Below are 18959 nucleotides of genomic sequence, written 5' to 3'. Positions count from 1 at the left end.
ATCTTCCCTGCCTAAAGTGAGTGCACACTTTATTCCTGTGTGTGTGTGTGCGTGTGTGTGTGTGTGTGTGTGTGTGTGTGTGTGTGTGTGTGTGTCCGGGGGGGTGAAAAAGAGAAGGGTGTGTTTTGGAGACTGTTGCAGAGTAATTGGTGTAGAACAGGTGGCGCGCTGTTGACACTGGAAAAAAAGTATGTGAAAAATGTGCTGCTGCCATGCAATCACAAAAGGAAAAGGCTGGCGGTTGACTTAGACATTTAATCACCGTGCTGGGTGATAAGTAGTGGATCAAAGGGAGGCACGAAAAAAGCCTAGAACAAGGAGAGTCATCTACGTCTCATCAGAGGAATTCCTCCATGGTGGAGTCAGGCCAAGGCACTGACAGAAATGCTAGCTGGTTATTATGACACTGGCTTCGGAGTACAGAGATGTAAGTAAACAGGAAAGCAGAAGGTTTAGGATCTCAGAAGGCTCTTCGGGTCTGAATGAGAGTTCTCTCATGTTGTTTTCCGGATTCAGCATTTTCTTGTTCTTCTCCTGGCTGAGACTTCTCTTTTTCATACCAAGTTCCAACTAAAGGTGCACACTGTGGCACTGTAACAGGATTCTCACTATAGAATATAGACTCATCACAGTGCTGATGAAAATTACTTGTGAGAAGAGCATGTGCATTGTTTGTATGCGGCTCAAGACGGCGGTAGGATGTATAATCGGCACCAAAAAAAAGGCTTCCAGTGAGCTGAACGCACTGGAAGAAAGTTGCTCTTAAAGTTTAAAGGTGATTTCAATCAGAACTTTATGCATCACTTAAAAATTAAAAACATATATAAATCTCCTTAAAAAAATAACCTAAGGCGGACACAGGTTAACGGCTGGCATTAAAGCTCATTATCCTCTCAGAGCACATTACGCACCGGAGAGGGATCCAGTTACCGGCTTCGCCCACACCGGAGCCACGCGATTCAGGTCCTCCTCATTTTAAAAAGAGCTGCTACCCTACAGTTCCCTCCAGAGCTTCAAAGAGGTGGTAAAAGTATCTCTCGTGTCAGCGGACTGACTTTTTGCACCTTTTCTGTCAGTGGAAGAACTGAACGAGAGTGCACGCCAATACGCGACTTTGCCAATCTGCTGCTGCTGTTGCTGATGGTGGTGGGCTGGACCGAGAATCATTTAAGTTTCCATTTTTCTTTTAGTTTATTTGCACCCTTCAGAGTGTCTCCGTCTTTGATCAGAAATGGCACTGGACCACAGGGGAGCATTTCGCGCATCGATTTTACTGACTTGTGTGATAATCTGCAATAACGTGCTGTGTCCCGTCCTCGGCTATCTCTACAACAACCGCTACGCAGGGTGAGTGAAAGCCCCCTCATTCATTTCTGGGGCTACTGGGATTCCCATTCACGTAAACACCGAGAGAGAGACAGTGTTTAGAGTGAAGGAAAGGCGCACTTTGACAAGTCGTCTGCAGACACTACCATTTATCTTATGAGAGACTGAACAAAGACAGCCTTTGTGCTAGCCATCTCCACAATCCATGTGGGACATGTTTCCCGTTTGAGACATAATACCATGTTTAAGTTTGCTCTAAATTTTTCCCAGAGTGTTCTTGTTGACGGATGGCATTTGTATAAGACTGTGTCTGTTGTGTCCAGATTACTCAAAATACAGCACAGATGACAGTGGGGATTCTTGAAGCTGCACTGGCTTCCAGCGCAATGTTTTTCTAGTACTAATGCTATGAGGTGTTTTTTAATCAAAGGTCTTGGTTTATCAGTCTGTCTGCAGGTTCATGTGACTGAATGCAGGCAAAGCACCCCACCGCCTAAATGACTAAAATCACTCTTTGAACCCAGATTAAAAATTTGGGGAGCACTTGGACAACTAGATATTTCCTCTAGGGCTTATGTTTTGGTATGATATAGAAAAGGGAGGTTATCCCAGCTGGAAGCCTCCTCTTCCAAACTTTTCAGTTAATATCATGTAATTCATCAACAGAGCATGATCAGACACTGAAATTTGGATTCTCCAAATGGAGGAAGGCTCAGGGTAGTTTGTTTAAATATAAAATACTACTGAGAGCTTTTCGGTTTAAGGGCCTGAGCGTCTTAAAAACAAATTGCTTCCATCCCAGAAAGGGTTCTGCTGTGAGAATCAACAGACTGACAACTTAAGGACAGCTTTAGCCCCGTAGCTGGTAGAAACAAAGCAAAATGTCTTTGCCAGTCCAGCTTTGTAACAAAAACAGGCTGTCAGCTTTGAGAATCATTAAAACATGAAGGAATGATTTGGCCTAAAAAGCATTGGGATGCTAAAGGCTGTCTTTGGTACAGTAATATAAGCATGGCGTAAACACGGTCCTGTGAACCTTCTTCTAAACGCATGTTACTCTGATGTTGGAGGAACTGTGTTTCAGTATGTCTTCTGCCCTTTTCATGGAAACAGGCTGTTTGTTTTTTTTAGCAGCATGAAATGGGGCGGTCACTCATGTGGGACACTCAGACGCCTTTGTTGCTCAGACCTTTAGAATAGCCTACTCCCACCTTTGTTTAGGGGGGGCCCCTAAACACTTCCTGTGTGACAAACCATTAAAAGACTTTTGAAAGAAGTGAAAGACGAAGATGCTCAAAGAGAAGGTGGGAAAGTGCGAAAATCAGGCAAACAGACAGGTTTCTCTGCAGATAAAATAGAGCCTATTGTAAAGAGAATGTAATGAAAATACTGCCGGCATGTTAACTTTAAGGTAAAGTGAAGACGCTGTGATCTGCAGATTAAAAGCAACATGATGTAAGATTCACATTGAGGAAAAAGAGAGCCTTTGTTTTGCTGCCAGGCATAAAAATGTGGTTTGCAGACTGGGTTAGGAGCACTCACAGGGTTCGCGGGGTTACAGTTTTTTATTCAATTATCTGTGAACACGTCAAGAATTATATGGGGGTGTAATGATTGCTGTCTCAGTGGTGTAATTTTTCACTTTTTTGCAGTCAGATGAAAAATTTATTCTTGTTTCTTGAGTTCACTCGGGTTTTGTTTTAAATCTCACTGAGTCCATTAATTCTAGTAAGATAAATCTCATTGTTAAATATCTATCTGTAGTTTTATCTGTGTGGATTTATCTAAAATTACACAACTGGAAAAAGGGTTTAACTATATTTTTAAAAGTAGGCAAACGCATTAAACTAATTGGTACTTCTAATTTAGAAACAAAAGATCATTATACTATGTTTGAACGGTAAATACATGACATCAGTCCATATTTACACTATGTACTGATTTGCAGTATGAAAATGTGAAGCAGCTGCCGCTGCTACTGTATGAAGGCTGCCAGGGACTCGTTCCAGGTGCAACCTGCAGAGCTGGAAACGATGAAATATAATCCTTTAATGACACCTCAGACAGATTGTTTGGCTGGGGTCTGATCCTTGTCATCTATAGCACTCTGAAAAAGGAACCACCCATTTCCCCCCATCTAAAATTTATGCTGCTTTTAGAAGTGTCCTCTTCTATTGGCACAAAAGCCAGTTTCATTACCTGACACAATGGCCCAGATGTTTTTTAAATGATGTGTTTTTTCCAAAACAAAAAAAATGGATCAAAGACCTGTTACCGAGCCATAAAAAAACACTTTAGGGTACTTTTAAAAAATCCAGTTATAGCTCAGTGCTTACAAAAGCTTTTCTCTTCACAGTGATCAGGTCTTCAAGATCACCCCGAGAAATGATGAGGAGGTCCGAACCCTAAAGGAAATTCTCGGACACATGAAGGTTGGCACTTTATTTTTTTCATATAACCTTTTATATCCATTCCTAGGTGTTATATATTTATGTGATGCCTTTTTTAACATGTTAAAAGTTTAATATCTGTTATTATTCAGCCCACACGAATGTCTGACAGCTGAACATCGGCCACAGACAAGCAGTTAGCCCCGATGCCGGTGGGATGGTGGGGCGACAAGGCAATGTGACAGTTTCACTGAGGCAGAAAGCAATCGAGTGTGTTCATCTGTCACAGTCAGGACACATTTGCAATCTGAGAGACTGAGATACTGTCAGCGAGACACTCAGCAGTCATTTTTAATATGAAACACCAAAAGAAAATTGGATAAAATACAAAGGAGTTTGTCATATTGGGCCAAAAGCCTGGATGTCTCACAGCTTAAGAACTAAACGAACATGTGTTTCAAAGATACTGAAATTAGAGGGGGGAACCCCCGCAGGACACAACAGCCCTTGCTTCTTTTCCCATATTCATTTGGAAGTAATTACCCATCAGCCTCAGAAACAGCATGGCCTTCATTGTACATTGTTTTAGTTTGCTAATGCAAAGCTAAATTGTTTGCGAATTTTAATTCATATCAGGACTCTCTATTTTGTAAGATTAAGACTTACAAAGAGACATCCAGTGATCCAGTCATCCTCTGTGAGCAGGAACTTAAAGTGGATCTATTATCCTTTTCCTTATTTTCTGGAATATATGGCATATAGCTTGTTAGAATGGTGGATCTTCATATTAAATATGGTTTCAAATAATGAGGTCAAAGTATTTGTAAGTAATATGTGAGCCAAATGTTCAGTTTCTTCAGTTTTTTCTTCTGTCTCTCGCTGATGTCAGTGAGAGTGGGTGTCGTTGATACGCCATCCTCAGGCACAGTTGGTGAGAGATTAGAAGAAAGTTAGTTTACAGCGAGAAGGCAGGCAGCTTGTTTCAGACAGTGGATCAACTGCATCAAGGTCCAGCATCTCTAACAGAGTCAAAGGTGGCAAAAATGTGGAGTTGGAAAGGAATAATAACACTTTGTCCCTTTTAACAGCTGTCAAAAGGCCAAAAATAGACTTAAATTTTAAGACTTAAAACAGGAGACTGGGTGCACCTTTTTCCCATGGCTATTCCTGTTCATATATTCACAGATGTACAATCTGAGGGTTATTTTGTTTGACAGGTTTGTTATTACAGAATAATTACCTTGAAAGTCTGCTTGTAGAAATAATACCTGTAGAGTTTATTAAAAAAATCCACCCTTGGTGGTTCTAAAATCCTGGTTTTCAGGCAGTGTGGTCAGTTTTAGCTTTCTTTGGTATACCATTCACCGCAAGTGGTCCAGGAACGCCAGGCCAGTACGACCCAAAACAGAAAAAGGATTGAAGAGAGACAAAAAAAGAAGTACTTAGTAAATGCTTTTTCATTTGTAGGGAGCGACACTAGGAGAGAGCCAGGCTCCTGGTCGGGACTTGGCCTCAGTTTTATGTATGAATGGGCAGTGGACAGGGTGCTTCAAGGCCACCCAACCAAAGCAGCAGCAGCCACTGTTTGGACAGCTGTGGATGTGTGTTTTCAGTAGCTTGTTCACACTGCCATGCCTCCAGTGTCAAGTCAAACTTTTCATTTTCCCTAACCCATGAGGTCGAATACACTTCAGGGTGCAGGTGAGTCAGAAATCGGACGCATCACAGGCAAAATATCATAATTATTTAGAGATCTCCTTTTACCTGGGCTCCTCATTTTGGAAAAAGCTTGACAGTGTGTTCAACTAAGGATTTCTTTCCTCCCTAAAATGTAAAAAAAAAGAAATATATATGTAGAAAAAAAATCAAGAACAAGCTCTTAAAGTTAATACTCTCATATTGCTTTTGTCCTCGGACCAACTATTTAAAGCTCGAGAACATTTAGTTTATTTTTACATAAGAAAAAGCCGGAAACCCTTTAGAACTGAGGAGATGGAAATGACACTTATGATAGCTTTGCATGAAAACACGGGCTTTACGTGGTTACTGATAGTTTTCCTTTCAAACAACGGATAGAGTAAACCGCTAACAGTTCCAGCTGTAACAGCCGAGACTAAACCGAGATAAACAGAAACATTCAGGACCTTGATGGGAGCTACAAAAAAGAATTAGCCACGGTTTCTTTCGGGGCTCATGTTAGATTTGTTTGAGACATTCACAAGCTAATATGAAACCGATATTCCTGTCATATTGAAATAATTTTTTATGTTTGTAGAGAACTTTCAGCATTTTCCTATAGAAGACATCATCATAAGTGGAAAATCTCTTTTCCACAGCAGGAGAGACACTCTTTGTTAACAGGCTGTTGCTGATTTTGAGGATAAAACTGTCACAATCCATGTGGGCCTTACAGGTTTTCAGAATAAATGTTGATTTGCTCCAGGTATGACTGACCTCCAAACAGATTTAAGGCATTTAAGACGCTATAGCTTGTCTAATTCAACTTAGCCCCGTTAGCACTGTTGGCATTATTATATTAAATCTACCTTGGCCAACTTGATTTCATTTACTTGATTTCACCTCATCTGGCCTAAGGAGAGCCAGCTCCTTTTTTATTGAACCGTAACTTTTTCTTTCTTGTTCTGCCCGTGTCTGTGCTACATCAACCAAAACAAAACAAATCCGATTTATGGCTACGCTGCAAATAAACAATCAAGAAATAAAAGATTTATAAAGCAGACGAAGAATGCCTCTTTGAGGCACATAAATACAGCTATAAAATGTTAACTTAAGGAATTGTATTATCTGATCAGGGACATTTGAGTGCCTTCTGGCATATGTGTTTTGGATCTGTTTTGCTAACAGACGAGCGGTGCTGAAACATTTGGGGTGCTTAACCATTTGGAAACACCATAAAAGTGCAGGAATAGAGAGGGGTTCGCACTCAGGGGCACCAAGCATTCCAGCTGAGGGTATTTGACCCTTCTGGCTCTAAACGTAGTTAAATTAATCTGGTATGCATTCTGTAAAGCATTAAACCAATTGACACATTAACAAGCGTGTGCATGTTTTGCCCCCATGCAGAAAATGAAAGCCAGCTGAGGGCATACACATCTGCAAACATAGAAACAGCAATCTCTTTACAGTGACTACAGTGCTTTTATTGGTAGATCAGTTCCTTCCTGTTTGTTTTAAATCCTTTTAAATTCTCGTCTTCTCCGCTTTTTTCCACTGTTTTACTACTATAGTTACTATGTGGTTTATTATTTGTTTATTTGGTTGGCAAGGATATCTGGCTATTAGGACTCTGGCTATCACATCGTGATAAGTACTGAAAGACCTTGTTATCAAGGATATTTGAGGTCATACAGTAGAGGAGAAAGCCAAGTGAGATTTATTCACTCTGGATTGTGCATCGGTTTTTGCTCCATTGAATCATTCCCCAATTTCGCTTGATCACAGAAGCAGGACTGGTTCAATGTTTGGTTCTTAATAAAACCATTTGGTCATCAAATGTTTGAGGCTATTCCAAGCATACCTACAAATGTGATAAAGGTCTTTCTTTGGGTTGATTTCTTGACATTAAATCCATTTTGTATAATAAATGTTTATGTTTTCACTATGTGTTGTGTAGAGTCGGTCATAGCAAGCCTGCAAACATACCAACATGAAAACTGTGTGTTTGCATTTGTTAGAAAGTGTTTAAAGGTATAGAATAAAGTACTGTATGAATGAGTGAATATGGTTTGTGGCAAAGTGCTTTGAATGATTAGTTAGGTTAGAAGAGCACAATATAACGAAGCCTGAATGTGGTCCAATATTGTGGTCCAATATTTGGGTAGACAGCATTACACACACAAAAAAAACATATTTGTTTTTATCAAAGCAATTAAAATAATCCCATTAAAGTTGGGTGATAATAACTGTGATAGCTGGCATACAGTATGCTCAACTATAGCAACCGGTCAGCTAACAGAGTTTGTTTACTCTTTAGCACTCCTGGCACTTTTCATGGGAAAGTTTCTATCGATAAGCAGGGCTAGTGCATGGAAAATTTTATGCATTAAATTTGATACTTTTTAAGATAAAACTGTCGTTTTAGTGAGGCTGTTTTTGCCCAAGAACACTTTCACTGTGTAAGAACTTTTATATTACTGCTAGGTGTTTCTGTCACTGTCACTGTAACCCTAATATGTTCACTGTGTTCCATTAGGTGGATTTCTGGCAGCCCAACAGTGCTTCTCTAATCTGTCACAATGCCACAGTGGATGTCCACGTGAAACATAACGACACACAAGGTTTACACACACGCTTGAAGCAGGAAAATATTGATAATCAGTAAGTATAAAAGCATGGACACTCATATTTACTCTCATGCATGCACCCTTTGACACATCTGTTATCCAAAGGTTGTTGAATTTACTCAGCTTTCTCATAACAGATATGTGATTTGCACATGCAGAATAGGCCATAGTTTGCACGCAAAGGCCCTCATATTTCCACAAAGCTGGGACACACACACGCGTACATCAGAGACACTCTATTAATCTGCTCCAAAAAGCAACGCTTTCATCTCTCAACACCATCCCTCATCAAAATTAGCGCTGATATGATGGAGTTTTATCAAAGCAGCCACAGATAGAAAAAATTCCATTGTCATCTCAGTCCTCGGGGAGGAACTGAAGCGCAGAGGAGGATTTTTTTTCCACTGTCTGTTGACTGATTGAGGATTTTTCACAAAATGGTTTACACGGCAGGGGGGACAGGCTTTGGTGGGTGGTTAGGGGTTTCATTTTGTTCATCTCAGTATATTCACAGAATAATGATCCAATTTTTAGCATCATTAAAGGAGTTGTGGATAGAAACTGTTATAGAAGGACCTTGTATTTTAGTCTGGCTGCTCACATACCTGCTATAAAAAAAGCATTAAAAAAGATCACATGATGTGCTTTAGACTCGGGTGGGAGGTGAAGAAGGATCGTGTGTGTACAGGTAATGATGCTTATAATTGTGGTTTAACCTCAATTACACCATATTTCGTAATTCATAAAGAGTAGTAGCATAACTGCTATGATTCTTCCTACCAGCAAGGAGATTGATGAGGTGGAAAACTGGTTTAGATGAGAGAGGGTGACCTTAGTTATATGCATGGTCTCATCAATGAGTCAACAATAAATCCAGGAGTCCTGATTTACTGCCTCATCCCACCACCCCCAAATACCTATGTGCTTCATTCACAGTGGTAGTGCAGTCAACAGGGACAAAATTTATCAGGTATTTGTATATACAAAGATATTATCTCTACAGGCAACAACACATGAGAGAAGCAAAATTAAAAGACAAACTCATACAGACCCGCTTATCATTATTTGCATTATTTCCAGATTTGAAATGTGTTTTCCTGCATCCTGGTAATTTGATCAAAATTACCCCTGACAAGCCAACAACAGACATGGTGCAAGATTTATACAGATTTAGTCTCTTCAGAGGCTTACATATCCACAACCATGTCAGTTGTGGATATGTAAGGTTCGTTTAGACTAGAAGAAATAACCAAAATCAGCCAATCAGTACCAATATGTACAACCCCAATTAAAAAAAAAACACGTAGACATGTCAAATGTAAATAAAAACATAATGTCATTTACAAATCTGGTAAACACGTATTTTATTCACAATAAAAACAGAAAACGTGTCAAATATTTAAACTCAAATGCACTATTTTAAAAAAACAGTAAGGTCATTTTGAGTTTGATGACAGCAACACATTTCAAAAGGTTGGGACAGGGCCATGTTTGCCACTTTGAAGCGTCCCCTTTTCTTTTAATAGCAGTCTGTAAATGTGGGGGACTATGGGAACTGATGAGACCAGCTGCTGGACTTTGGGGAGACGAATGTTGTCCCATTGCTGTCTCATATGAGATCCTTGGATTCTAGCTGCTCAACAGTCTTCTGTCTTCTTTGTTGTATTTTTCATTTCATGATCATTTCGTGTGTCAATGTTTTCAGTTAGTAAATGGTCTGGACTGCAGGTAAGCCTAGTCAAACGGGACCCTTCTCTTATGAAGCCATTCTGTTGTAATAGATGCAGTGTGCAATTTAGCATTGTAGATCTATCATCTCTATAAGATAAGATAAGATAAGACTTTATTGATCCCACGACGGGGAAATTTTTGCGTTACCTCAGCTTAGGTACAGATATCAGAAGGAAAAATACAAAAAAATACAAATAAAGTACAAATAAAAAATAAGTAAGATAATACACTATATACAACGCTAGCAAGCACAGTATGTGATTATGGATATCTATCTATCTATCTTAAATGAGCCCAGAGTAGATGGCAGTGTTACATATGGCTTCCTTCCTGTATGATAGCGCTTTAACCCCCATTTGTGGATGTCACGGAAAACCGTGTGTACAGTGATGTCTGGAAGTGTTCCTGATCTCATGCAGTGATTTCCATGACATATTAAGCATATCTGTTTTTAATGCAGTGCTGCCTGAGAAGCTGATATGACAGCGGAGTTAGCTCGAGCTTAGCGGGGAATTAGCTCAAATGGTAGAGCGCTCGCTTAGCATGCGAGAGGTAGCGGGATCGATGCCCGCATTCTCCAGTGACATTTTGGGGGTGGCTGTAGCTCAGGAGGTCGAGCAGGTCATCTATTGATCGGACCCCAAATATCCTTGGGCAAGATATTCAACCAGAGTTGCTCTCCGATTCATCCATCGCAGTGTGAATGGTAGTCAGTAATCACTTAAAAGCAGAGAAGACTGTGAATGGGAGAATGTGGTATGTTGTATAGAGCGCTTTGAGTACTCCAGGAGAGTAAAAATGCGCTATGTAAGTATCAGTCCATTTACCATATCATTTTTGGCTTTGTCTTTTACGCACAGAGATTTCTCCAAAATATATGATAATAATTTATCATCAACTGTAGATGATGAGATATTCACAGAGATATTCACTTGTGAGAAACTGCCTCTCTAAGATGTCTTTTTTGACCCAGTCATATTACCGATGCATTGATAATTAACCTAATTAGTTTCAAAATGTCCCTTCACTTGTTTCTTTTTAGCACCGCTGGTTTTGCCAGTCTTTTGTTTCCCCCACCACTCCAACTGTTTTGAGACTTGTTGCTGCCATCAAATTAAAATTATCTTATCTTTTCTTAAAATTGCATTTTATCAATAGAATATTTTGTATTTTTTCTGTGTTCTATTGTGAATAAATGTGGGTTTATAAGATTTACAGAGCATTGCATTCTGTTCACATGGCATTCCAACCTTTTTGGAATTGGGGCTTTTAAACTTTTGAGCTGAGCTCACGAGTTCTTTCCTGAACTTCTCCCATTTTACAGAATTGCAATCTCTAAATCCCAGCCTCCTATTTGGACTGAATTTGGATGGAAATTTAAAGTGTAGTGACTCATCACTTACAGTAAAATGCTCCCCAGTGCTTCATGATATGAATCTTCACACATTAGCTGCACAATGAGACGTAAGGCAGCTTTGTTTCTGTATTCTTTAGATTACATTACTTATGTTTCCCTTTGGCTAGTTCACACCCTCATCTATCTTTGTATTAACTGTCTAATAAACCATACACAAACATGCTACAGTGGTTATAATGTGTACCATGTTTGTCTGCTTCACTCTCTTTCATTCACACAGGGTATTTATCTCCAATCTACAGAAGGAAATTGAAAAGCAGTCAGGATATCGCTCCTCTCGCAAGCGGAGGTCAGAGGCTCAGTATGACTACGAGGTTTACCACTCTCTGGAAGAGGTAGACATGAAGCCCAACATCTACCTACCTATCTGTCATTCCCCTCTGCTCTCTAATCTATTGCACCCACAAGGTAAACAGAAAACCTCTCTAAGGGTGCTTTCTCTCAATTACACAGTTCCACATGTGTCTTTCCCACGGCCTCGCGCTTTCACACACCGAGACGTGCGCTCCACTTCAGACACTTCACAGCTTTAGAGTGTTTATTTTCCCAGGTTGATCAGGCTCCTGGTTTGCAAATCTTTCAAGCCCTATGAAGCAGCGTAGCTCAGAGGACAAATCTTTTGTCCTCTGAGCTTTTATCCTCTCCCTCACTGTACAACACACGTTTACAAAGCACACAGATGTGCAATAATACATAGTAATTACTTCTGAAAATTATGTAAACAAGTCTTTTAAGATCCACTTCCCTACATTATTTCCTGTCCCTCAGATCCAGAGCTGGATGTTTAGGATGAACACAACCCACCCCAATTTGGTTGACATGTTCTCTGTTGGGAAGTCATATGAAGGAAGACCGCTTTATGTGCTTCAGGTAGGAGAGGAGGCACATTAAAACTAAGAAACACACTGTCTTGTCCTGATCTAAAGCTAACAATGCTCGTGTCCCGTCAGCTAGGAAAGAAACGTCGTCTCCAGAAGAAAGCTGTGTGGATCGACTGTGGTGTTCACGCCAGAGAGTGGATAGGACCGGCCTTCTGCCAGTGGTTTGTCAAAGAGGTGCTTATGAAGTCTGCAGATTGCTTTTAATTTATACAATTTTTTTTCTTTGATGTATGCGCGAAAAGTGCCTCGACAGGAACACAATGTATATCCCGCCGATTGCCTGCTGTAGATCATCATTCAGGCTATCTGTGACATATGGGCTCTTCATCAAAGCGCCAACATCTGTTCACTTGTCATTTACAGCTATCCAAATACTTAAGAAAATACTTTATAGCTAAAATGTTGGAAATAACACAGGCATTTACGCAAGTTCCTTTGCACCCTTAAAGTCTCCGTGCTCTCTGAAGTGAGGACGGTACCAGACCAGAGCCAGACATTAACTGCAAGAACATTTAATGGCTCATTTTATAATGCTTAAATGCCAGATGAGTGGGATTTTCAACACGCTCCAACACAATAAGTGCCAGAAAGTAAAGAAAATTAAAGGAAAATCTGTTATCTGTAAAGCTAGAGCGCTGACTTCAAGTGAATTCCAAAGGATTGTTTTGGGTGTTTTTTGAGTGATAATGTTACCTGTGAGGTGCATTAAAACCAGCTGTTTTAAAATCCTCTTATTTTGAGGTGTAAATAACTGCTTAAACATCAGCTAGTAAAAAGTGTATTACACTGAACCTTAGTGTTCACAGAACAATGATTTGTTGCATTGACATTCTCCGGTATGATGGTTCAGTTCAAATTTCTAGAAAGGCAGAAGTCAAATACACGACTGTTTCACCTTAAATGGAGTCATGATGAACAGAAATACAAATGTGCTGTGGTGTAGTGACAGAGGTAGGCCACTGGAGGTCAGGGTGCCATCTTTGTTCAAGCCTTAAGCACATTAACCTTGGCCTCAGTCTGGTTAAAAGGCAGGTATAAGCAGCATTAGCCCAGTGCCCAGGTCTCATAGCTCCAATCCTCTTATGCTGTCAGACTCAGATTATCTCAGCTGTTTGAATGTACAATAGATATGCATTCCAACAACTGAGATAATGAGCCTGAATACGATATAAAAAAGATACACTGCTCAGAAATAATTAAAGGAACACTTGATCATCACAGTGTAACATAGTGTCATTTAAATTTCAGGGATATCAGTCTATGCAGTCAGGCTGCAGAAACCTTTGTGAATCAATTTCAGTTGTTTTCATGCAAATGAAAGTGACAACAGGTGCACCGGGCAGGCAAAAACAAAGAACACCCCCCAAGAAGAACGAGTTTGCAGGTGGTAGTCAGAGACATTTGCTGTCTCCTTATCCCTAATGACTGATTTTTCTCCATTCTTGCTTTTTGCTAGCGTCCCTGCCACTAATGGTAGCATGAGACAGTACCTGCAGCCCATTCTGCTTGCACAGGTAATCTGGCTCCTCCAGAATGGCGCATTCACAAAAGAGGATTAGGGTCACCGGGGAAAAAAAGTGACATCTTTTTTTCCCCAGAATTTTGGAAAAGAAAACACCCCAAAAAGAGAACGAGTTTGCAGGTGGTAAGCACAGCCAAGCAAACACAGACAAACTGAGGCATCTCTAAGATGTGCTCACTGTGAGGCTGCTCTGGCAAATGCCAATCAAGCATCCTTATAAGTTTCATGGAGTTTGAATCTCAAAATTTGGTCAGATACACAGACGTGGAAGTCATTTTGTGAGGCGTTGGCAGTGCTCCTCGCGGCCCAAAGGAGCAGTTACTAATCCTGATGCCCTTCCACGCCCCTGTCCAGCTCTCCTGGTATCTTCTCCACATTGACACTGTGCTGGGAGACACAGCAAATGTTCTTGTGATGGCACGTATGGATTTTTCGCCCTGAGGGAGCTGGGCTATCTGTGCAACCAGAATGGGCTGCAAGTACCGTCTGGGGCTGCCTCTCCAGTTGAGTATGTTTTATAATTACACTGGACTTACATTATATTATTATTACAGGCTATCAGCTCATACCAATATGACTCTGTGATGACAAGACTACTGAACCAGCTCAACTTCTACATCATGCCTGTCTTTAATGTGGATGGATATCGTTTCAGCTGGACTACGGTACTGTAGGCTTTTCTGCTGGTCTTTCTATATGTGCATTTTTGAGGGGAAGCTTTTCTTAGAGGGGAAGCACATTTTACATGTACATTTTATTGCATTTTTTGGGATTGCTTGCTGAAAACAAGGCAAAGAAGGGAAGCTGGAAACATGTTTTTTCCACCTACAGATTGTGGAAAAATTTTAAAGAAAGAAAAAAATGTCTAAGTGAAAAAAGGAGAAATAATAAGGCGATTTATGTTATTACATGTTATTACATGTTAATTATGCTGCTTTTATTTATGTTTAATTTTTTTTTTTTTGCCTGCAGGATCGGTTCTGGAGGAAGACACGGTCCAAAAATCACAAGTTCCACTGCAGAGGAGTGGACGCAAACAGAAACTGGAAAGTAAAATGGTGTGGTAGGTATAATAACACCTGACAAATCTGACTAAAAGTATATATGTGTCCATATGTGCGTAGGAACAACTACATCCATTTGTTCTCATTTAGTCTCTAGAGGGTGAGGACATAGGTCTAAAAATAGAATAAAGGTTTTTTTTGTGATGCATACAGACACACAGGAGTGGAAGATTCCTTTATACATGATGAAGAACATCTCTTCAAGGGAACGCTCAGTCATACCATACCATGAATTCACAGCATTTAGAGTCCTGGCATATGACAATTTGAGAATATGTGCAAAATATATGATAAAAGTCTGGAAATGGTGTGAGAAATGTACCATAATTAAATGAATTATAGTCTATTTGATTAGTCAGTAATAGACGGCTGTAAAAAGGCATGAAACAGGACAGAATGAGCCCAAAGATAGCATTCAGCCTGATTGAAATTCATGGTTTTTCATTTGCCTCTGCTATTTATAGATATATTTAAGAAGGACTTTCAAGTGTAAATGAAAATCACGATAATTGAGCCTTAGAAAAAGTATCCCTGAAGATGCTGGTCAAATTTGCTTTTTTTTCTCCCACAATTTCTAAAGTAACAACACATTTCAGACTAATACTAGTCACCTTAGAAGCCCTTTTTACTACATAGTTTTAAAAATACGGCTTTAATTAAAACCAGCATGTGTTCAGATGCTTTTCTGTTTGCTTTTCTGGGTCAAGGTGAGTGAAATAAGGTTGTCTGTAAAAGATTATAATGTGATCATATATCAGTCTGTCTTTATTAGTTTCCCTTCACGCTGGCATTTAGTTTTCTAGTCTTTTCCAGTCTTACTGACCGCTCAAAGAGCTTTACACAACAAACCCCATTCATCCATTTACACACACATTCACACAGCACTTTATTCTGTGCTCCTAATGCTCTCTAAAGCTCTTTTTTCCCCTCTCACATGGCCACACGTGTGGCCGATTTAGAATCACCTATCAGCCTAACACACTTATCTTTGAACTGTGGGAGGAACGCACACATGCTCCACGCAGCAACGCCGCAGGAAAGTTTGTGGCAACAACGCAAACTACTGCGCTACTTCCATTTCTTTACACTTACTGCTTGGTCACTTTTGCTGGATTAAGGATGCCACTTAAAGCATCCTGGTATGACTAGAATATATGATGATGTGATTTCATCCTTTCTCCCTTTGCTTCCCCAGATGAAGGTGCCTCTTCTCATCCGTGCGATGACACGTATTGCGGTCCCTTCCCCGAATCTGAACCTGAAGTCAAAGCTGTCGCTAAGTTCCTGCGCAAGCACAAGAAGCGTGTGGAAGCATACATATCCATTCATGCCTATGCACAAATGCTGCTTTACCCATATTCCTACAAGTATGCCACAATCCCCAACTTCAACTGTGTGGTAAGATATCTATTGCTTAACACTCAATGAGTTTTATTTTTTTAATTAATCTGAGAGAGCTGCTTATGACCTATCCTTTAATAGTGTTAAAGAAATTAACCTGGTAAAGCTGATTAAATCTTATTGTGAGTAAATATACAGTATGTGAGATGAGCTGGCCTTCTGCTTTCATGCATCCAGGAGTCAGCAGCTCACAATGCAGTGACAGCCTTGTACTCTGCCTATGGCGTGAGGTACAGATACGGACCTGCCTCCACAACTCTGTGTGAGTTCCTCGAAACCTTCTCATATTGCGCTCTAGCAATGGGAATGAGCTGTTATTCATTTTAAACTTAAGAGAAAAATGCCAATTTTCTAATTATACAAGATCAATTCAGAGTTGACCTGCAGGTGGCACCGCAACAGAAATGAAACACTTGTAAAATCAAAGCTACTTAACTTAAGGTATTCCTGTTTTAAGCTTTCCTTACCCTTGTTTATTTTGCACTTCCTTACAGATGTCAGCTCAGGAAGCTCTATCGACTGGGCATACAGGAACGGGATCCCCTACGCGTTTGCGTTTGAGTTGAGGGATACGGGATATTTTGGTTTCCTTCTGCCCGAATCACTAATAAAGCCAACCTGCACTGAAACTATGAGAGCCGTGAAAGCCATCGCATCAGGTCTGCTGAAGAAGTGCAAGACAGATAGGGAGAAATTTCCATATATATGACCGCACCCTCCGAGTTACCTATCTCAGCACCTAATATTTTCCTGAGATTTCATATTCCGCTCAGATGTTATCAGGTGGCGAACCGACAAAGATCCTCAGAGCGTGAATTTGAATTTGTCGTTCATCTTATTCTCCTTTTTCTGATAAGAGCTGATGGTGATGCATTTTTGTGTGCAAAAAAACAAACACTAAAAAAACTTGAACCCTACAGGGTCTTTTAAGTAATGCATCTTTAAAAAAAAAAGGGGTTATTTTTTACAGTGAATAGTGGTCATGTGATCACTTATTATGCTACAGCAGCACTTTTATGGTAAAGATAAAGCTAATTTTTTTTATGTCTTCCAAAATGTGCTTTATTAAATACAAGATTAAAAAAAACAACATCTTTAAGCCTGTTTTTATTCTGATTGTTTTTTTTTTCTAGGAAATATTCTTACCAAGTGCCACTCTAGATTTTCATAAAATGCATAAAAACCTTTATTACTAATAATAAATATGCTCAAAGTGGTTACAAACTAGCACAAAGCATATGTATAAATTTCAGTGTAGATCTTTTTGATACCATTTTTCTCTCTCTTTCATTTGGTTCAGACTGACATTTAGAAAGAATGACCTGTGACCTCAGCAGCTTACTGTGTCATTACTCAGGCATGGAAAAAGACAGTGTCTGAAATGTTTACTTGTGCTCGGCTATGTTCTTATCATGAGATCTTTTTAAGTGTCTGACCTGAATAAACGTTGTTTTATAAAACAAAACGTATTTTTTGTAATTTAATTTCTGTCTTCTTTGCCTTTCTGCTTGTCCGCTTTTACAGATGTACATTTTGATTTGGGCTGCTTTCATTTATTTTGGCCTCTGACTGCAACTGACATCATTAGAAATAATTCATTCCTAATGGCTTTCACGCAAACATCTACAACAAGGTTAAAGGTCACGCTTTCAGCCCTCATTTGTGTTCTGTCAGTGTTTTGCACACATACTCCTCACCATGTTTGATGATAAACATCATTGTAGTCAGCAGATGTTTATAATGAATAACTTTCTGACCTTTTTTGATTTAACTAGTAGCATTTAATGATCGATTCAAACATCTGCCTCTTATTTTAGTTTCTTCGTAGCCAGTCTGCAGATTCTGCAGCTCTGCTCTTATTTATGGATTCAGAAATGGTGGGACTGACACGCGGGACAGTCCGATCCGAGTGAAAGTGAACTATACCGCCCACAACTGCCAAATCTGTGTTGTCAAATTGCCAGATTTCCTGGATGTGTTGCACTCTGCTAAAGGCTGTAAAATGCAGTGTAGCACCATCTAAACGTGTGGATATGCACAGTTATGTATGAGGTAAGGCAATAAGCAAAATACCATAAATATACCACGCACAGGTTTGCTGTAGATCATGTTCATGTCATGTCAGAGGAAAGTTATGTTTTATTCAACAAAAGACAGCAAACTCTTCTGCTTGGTGGTTTAAGGCACTGCGGCAATATGTTACATATTACATACATATTACACATAGGTTTAATACGACCATGAAGGCTTATATGCAAAGACAGTTTTGCCTCTGTATACCACCACAGTGAATTTTAAAATCAAACTATCAATATGTGACTGAAGTGCATTAATTACAGACATTCCTATACATTTAATATAAAATTATTTGGACAAACTAATATCATTTTATATATGATGCTTTTAATACTTAATACTCTAATACTTTGCAGCCAATGAGTGACTGAAGCCTGGACCCTTAGTGCTGTGTTTCCTCTCAAGCTGCTGCTTGTTTGTGGTGGAAATTAAGTGACTGAATTGGCCTTTAAAGAATATCCCATTTCTTTGATTTGAGAAACTCCTGGGTTGCTTTTGCAGTATGCTTTGGGTCATTATCCACTTGCTCTGTGAAGTTCTGTCTGATCAGTTTTGCAGTATTTGGCTGAGGCAGAGAGCGAGATAGAGAGCCTTTTACACTTCAATTCATCCTGCTGCTTCTATGAGCAGTCACAATAAACAGTAGTAGCCCGGTTCTACTGACAGCCATACACGCCAACACCATGTTTGATAGACAATGTTGGTATACTTTTCTTTTTCCATTATTCTGGTACAAGTTCATGTTTAAACTATTTAAAGATTTTTTTTTCTGGACTATGCACTCTATTTTAGATGTTTTCTGGGGAAGTCTAATCTAGTCTTCCTGTTTTTGAGAACAACCTTTGGT

The 18959-nt window shown here is 39.7% G+C and overlaps 1 protein-coding gene and 1 non-coding gene across 3 annotated transcripts; both read left to right on the top strand.

Moving 5' to 3' along the window:
* Positions 1–255: 255 nt before the first annotated feature.
* cpa6 (carboxypeptidase A6) lies at positions 256–17477 on the top strand. Of its 2 annotated transcripts, XM_025910361.1 has the most exons (12): positions 256–427; positions 1191–1347; positions 3683–3758; positions 7930–8054; positions 11389–11503; positions 11937–12038; positions 12119–12223; positions 14126–14236; positions 14544–14634; positions 15831–16033; positions 16214–16298; positions 16531–17477. In XM_025910361.1, the coding sequence occupies exons 2-12, from the start codon at positions 1232–1234 to the stop codon at positions 16743–16745; spliced, it is 1344 nt and encodes a 447-aa protein (XP_025766146.1). In that variant the 5' UTR covers positions 256–427; positions 1191–1231; the 3' UTR covers positions 16746–17477. The 2 variants fall into 2 exon arrangements, with proteins under 2 accessions (XP_025766146.1, XP_005471876.1); XM_005471819.3 differs by lacking the exon at positions 1191–1347 and having other exon boundaries at positions 257–427.
* Positions 10259–10331, top strand: trnaa-agc (transfer RNA alanine (anticodon AGC)). The gene has a single exon. It is a non-coding gene; the product is annotated as a tRNA-Ala (tRNA).
* Positions 17478–18959: the final 1482 nt, after the last annotated feature.

The sequence above is a fragment of the Oreochromis niloticus genome, linkage group LG9 (assembly GCF_001858045.2).
Source record: "Oreochromis niloticus isolate F11D_XX linkage group LG9, O_niloticus_UMD_NMBU, whole genome shotgun sequence".
In the NCBI taxonomy this organism is placed as follows: Eukaryota; Metazoa; Chordata; class Actinopteri; order Cichliformes; family Cichlidae; genus Oreochromis; species Oreochromis niloticus.
Note: the sequence above shows the minus strand (reverse complement) of the source record. Positions and strands in the feature narration are given on the sequence as shown.

Excerpts from the sequence above, each read along its gene's own strand:
- cpa6 (XM_025910361.1), top strand. The coding sequence starts at position 1,232 with ATGGCACTGGACCACAGGGGAGCATTTCGCGCATCGATTTTACTGACT. Across the intron at positions 12,224-14,125 it reads GCCAGTGGTTTGTCAAAGAG|GCTATCAGCTCATACCAATA; the intron begins GTGCTTATGAAG and ends TTATTATTACAG. Across the intron at positions 14,635-15,830 it reads CTGGAAAGTAAAATGGTGTG|ATGAAGGTGCCTCTTCTCAT; the intron begins GTAGGTATAATA and ends TTGCTTCCCCAG.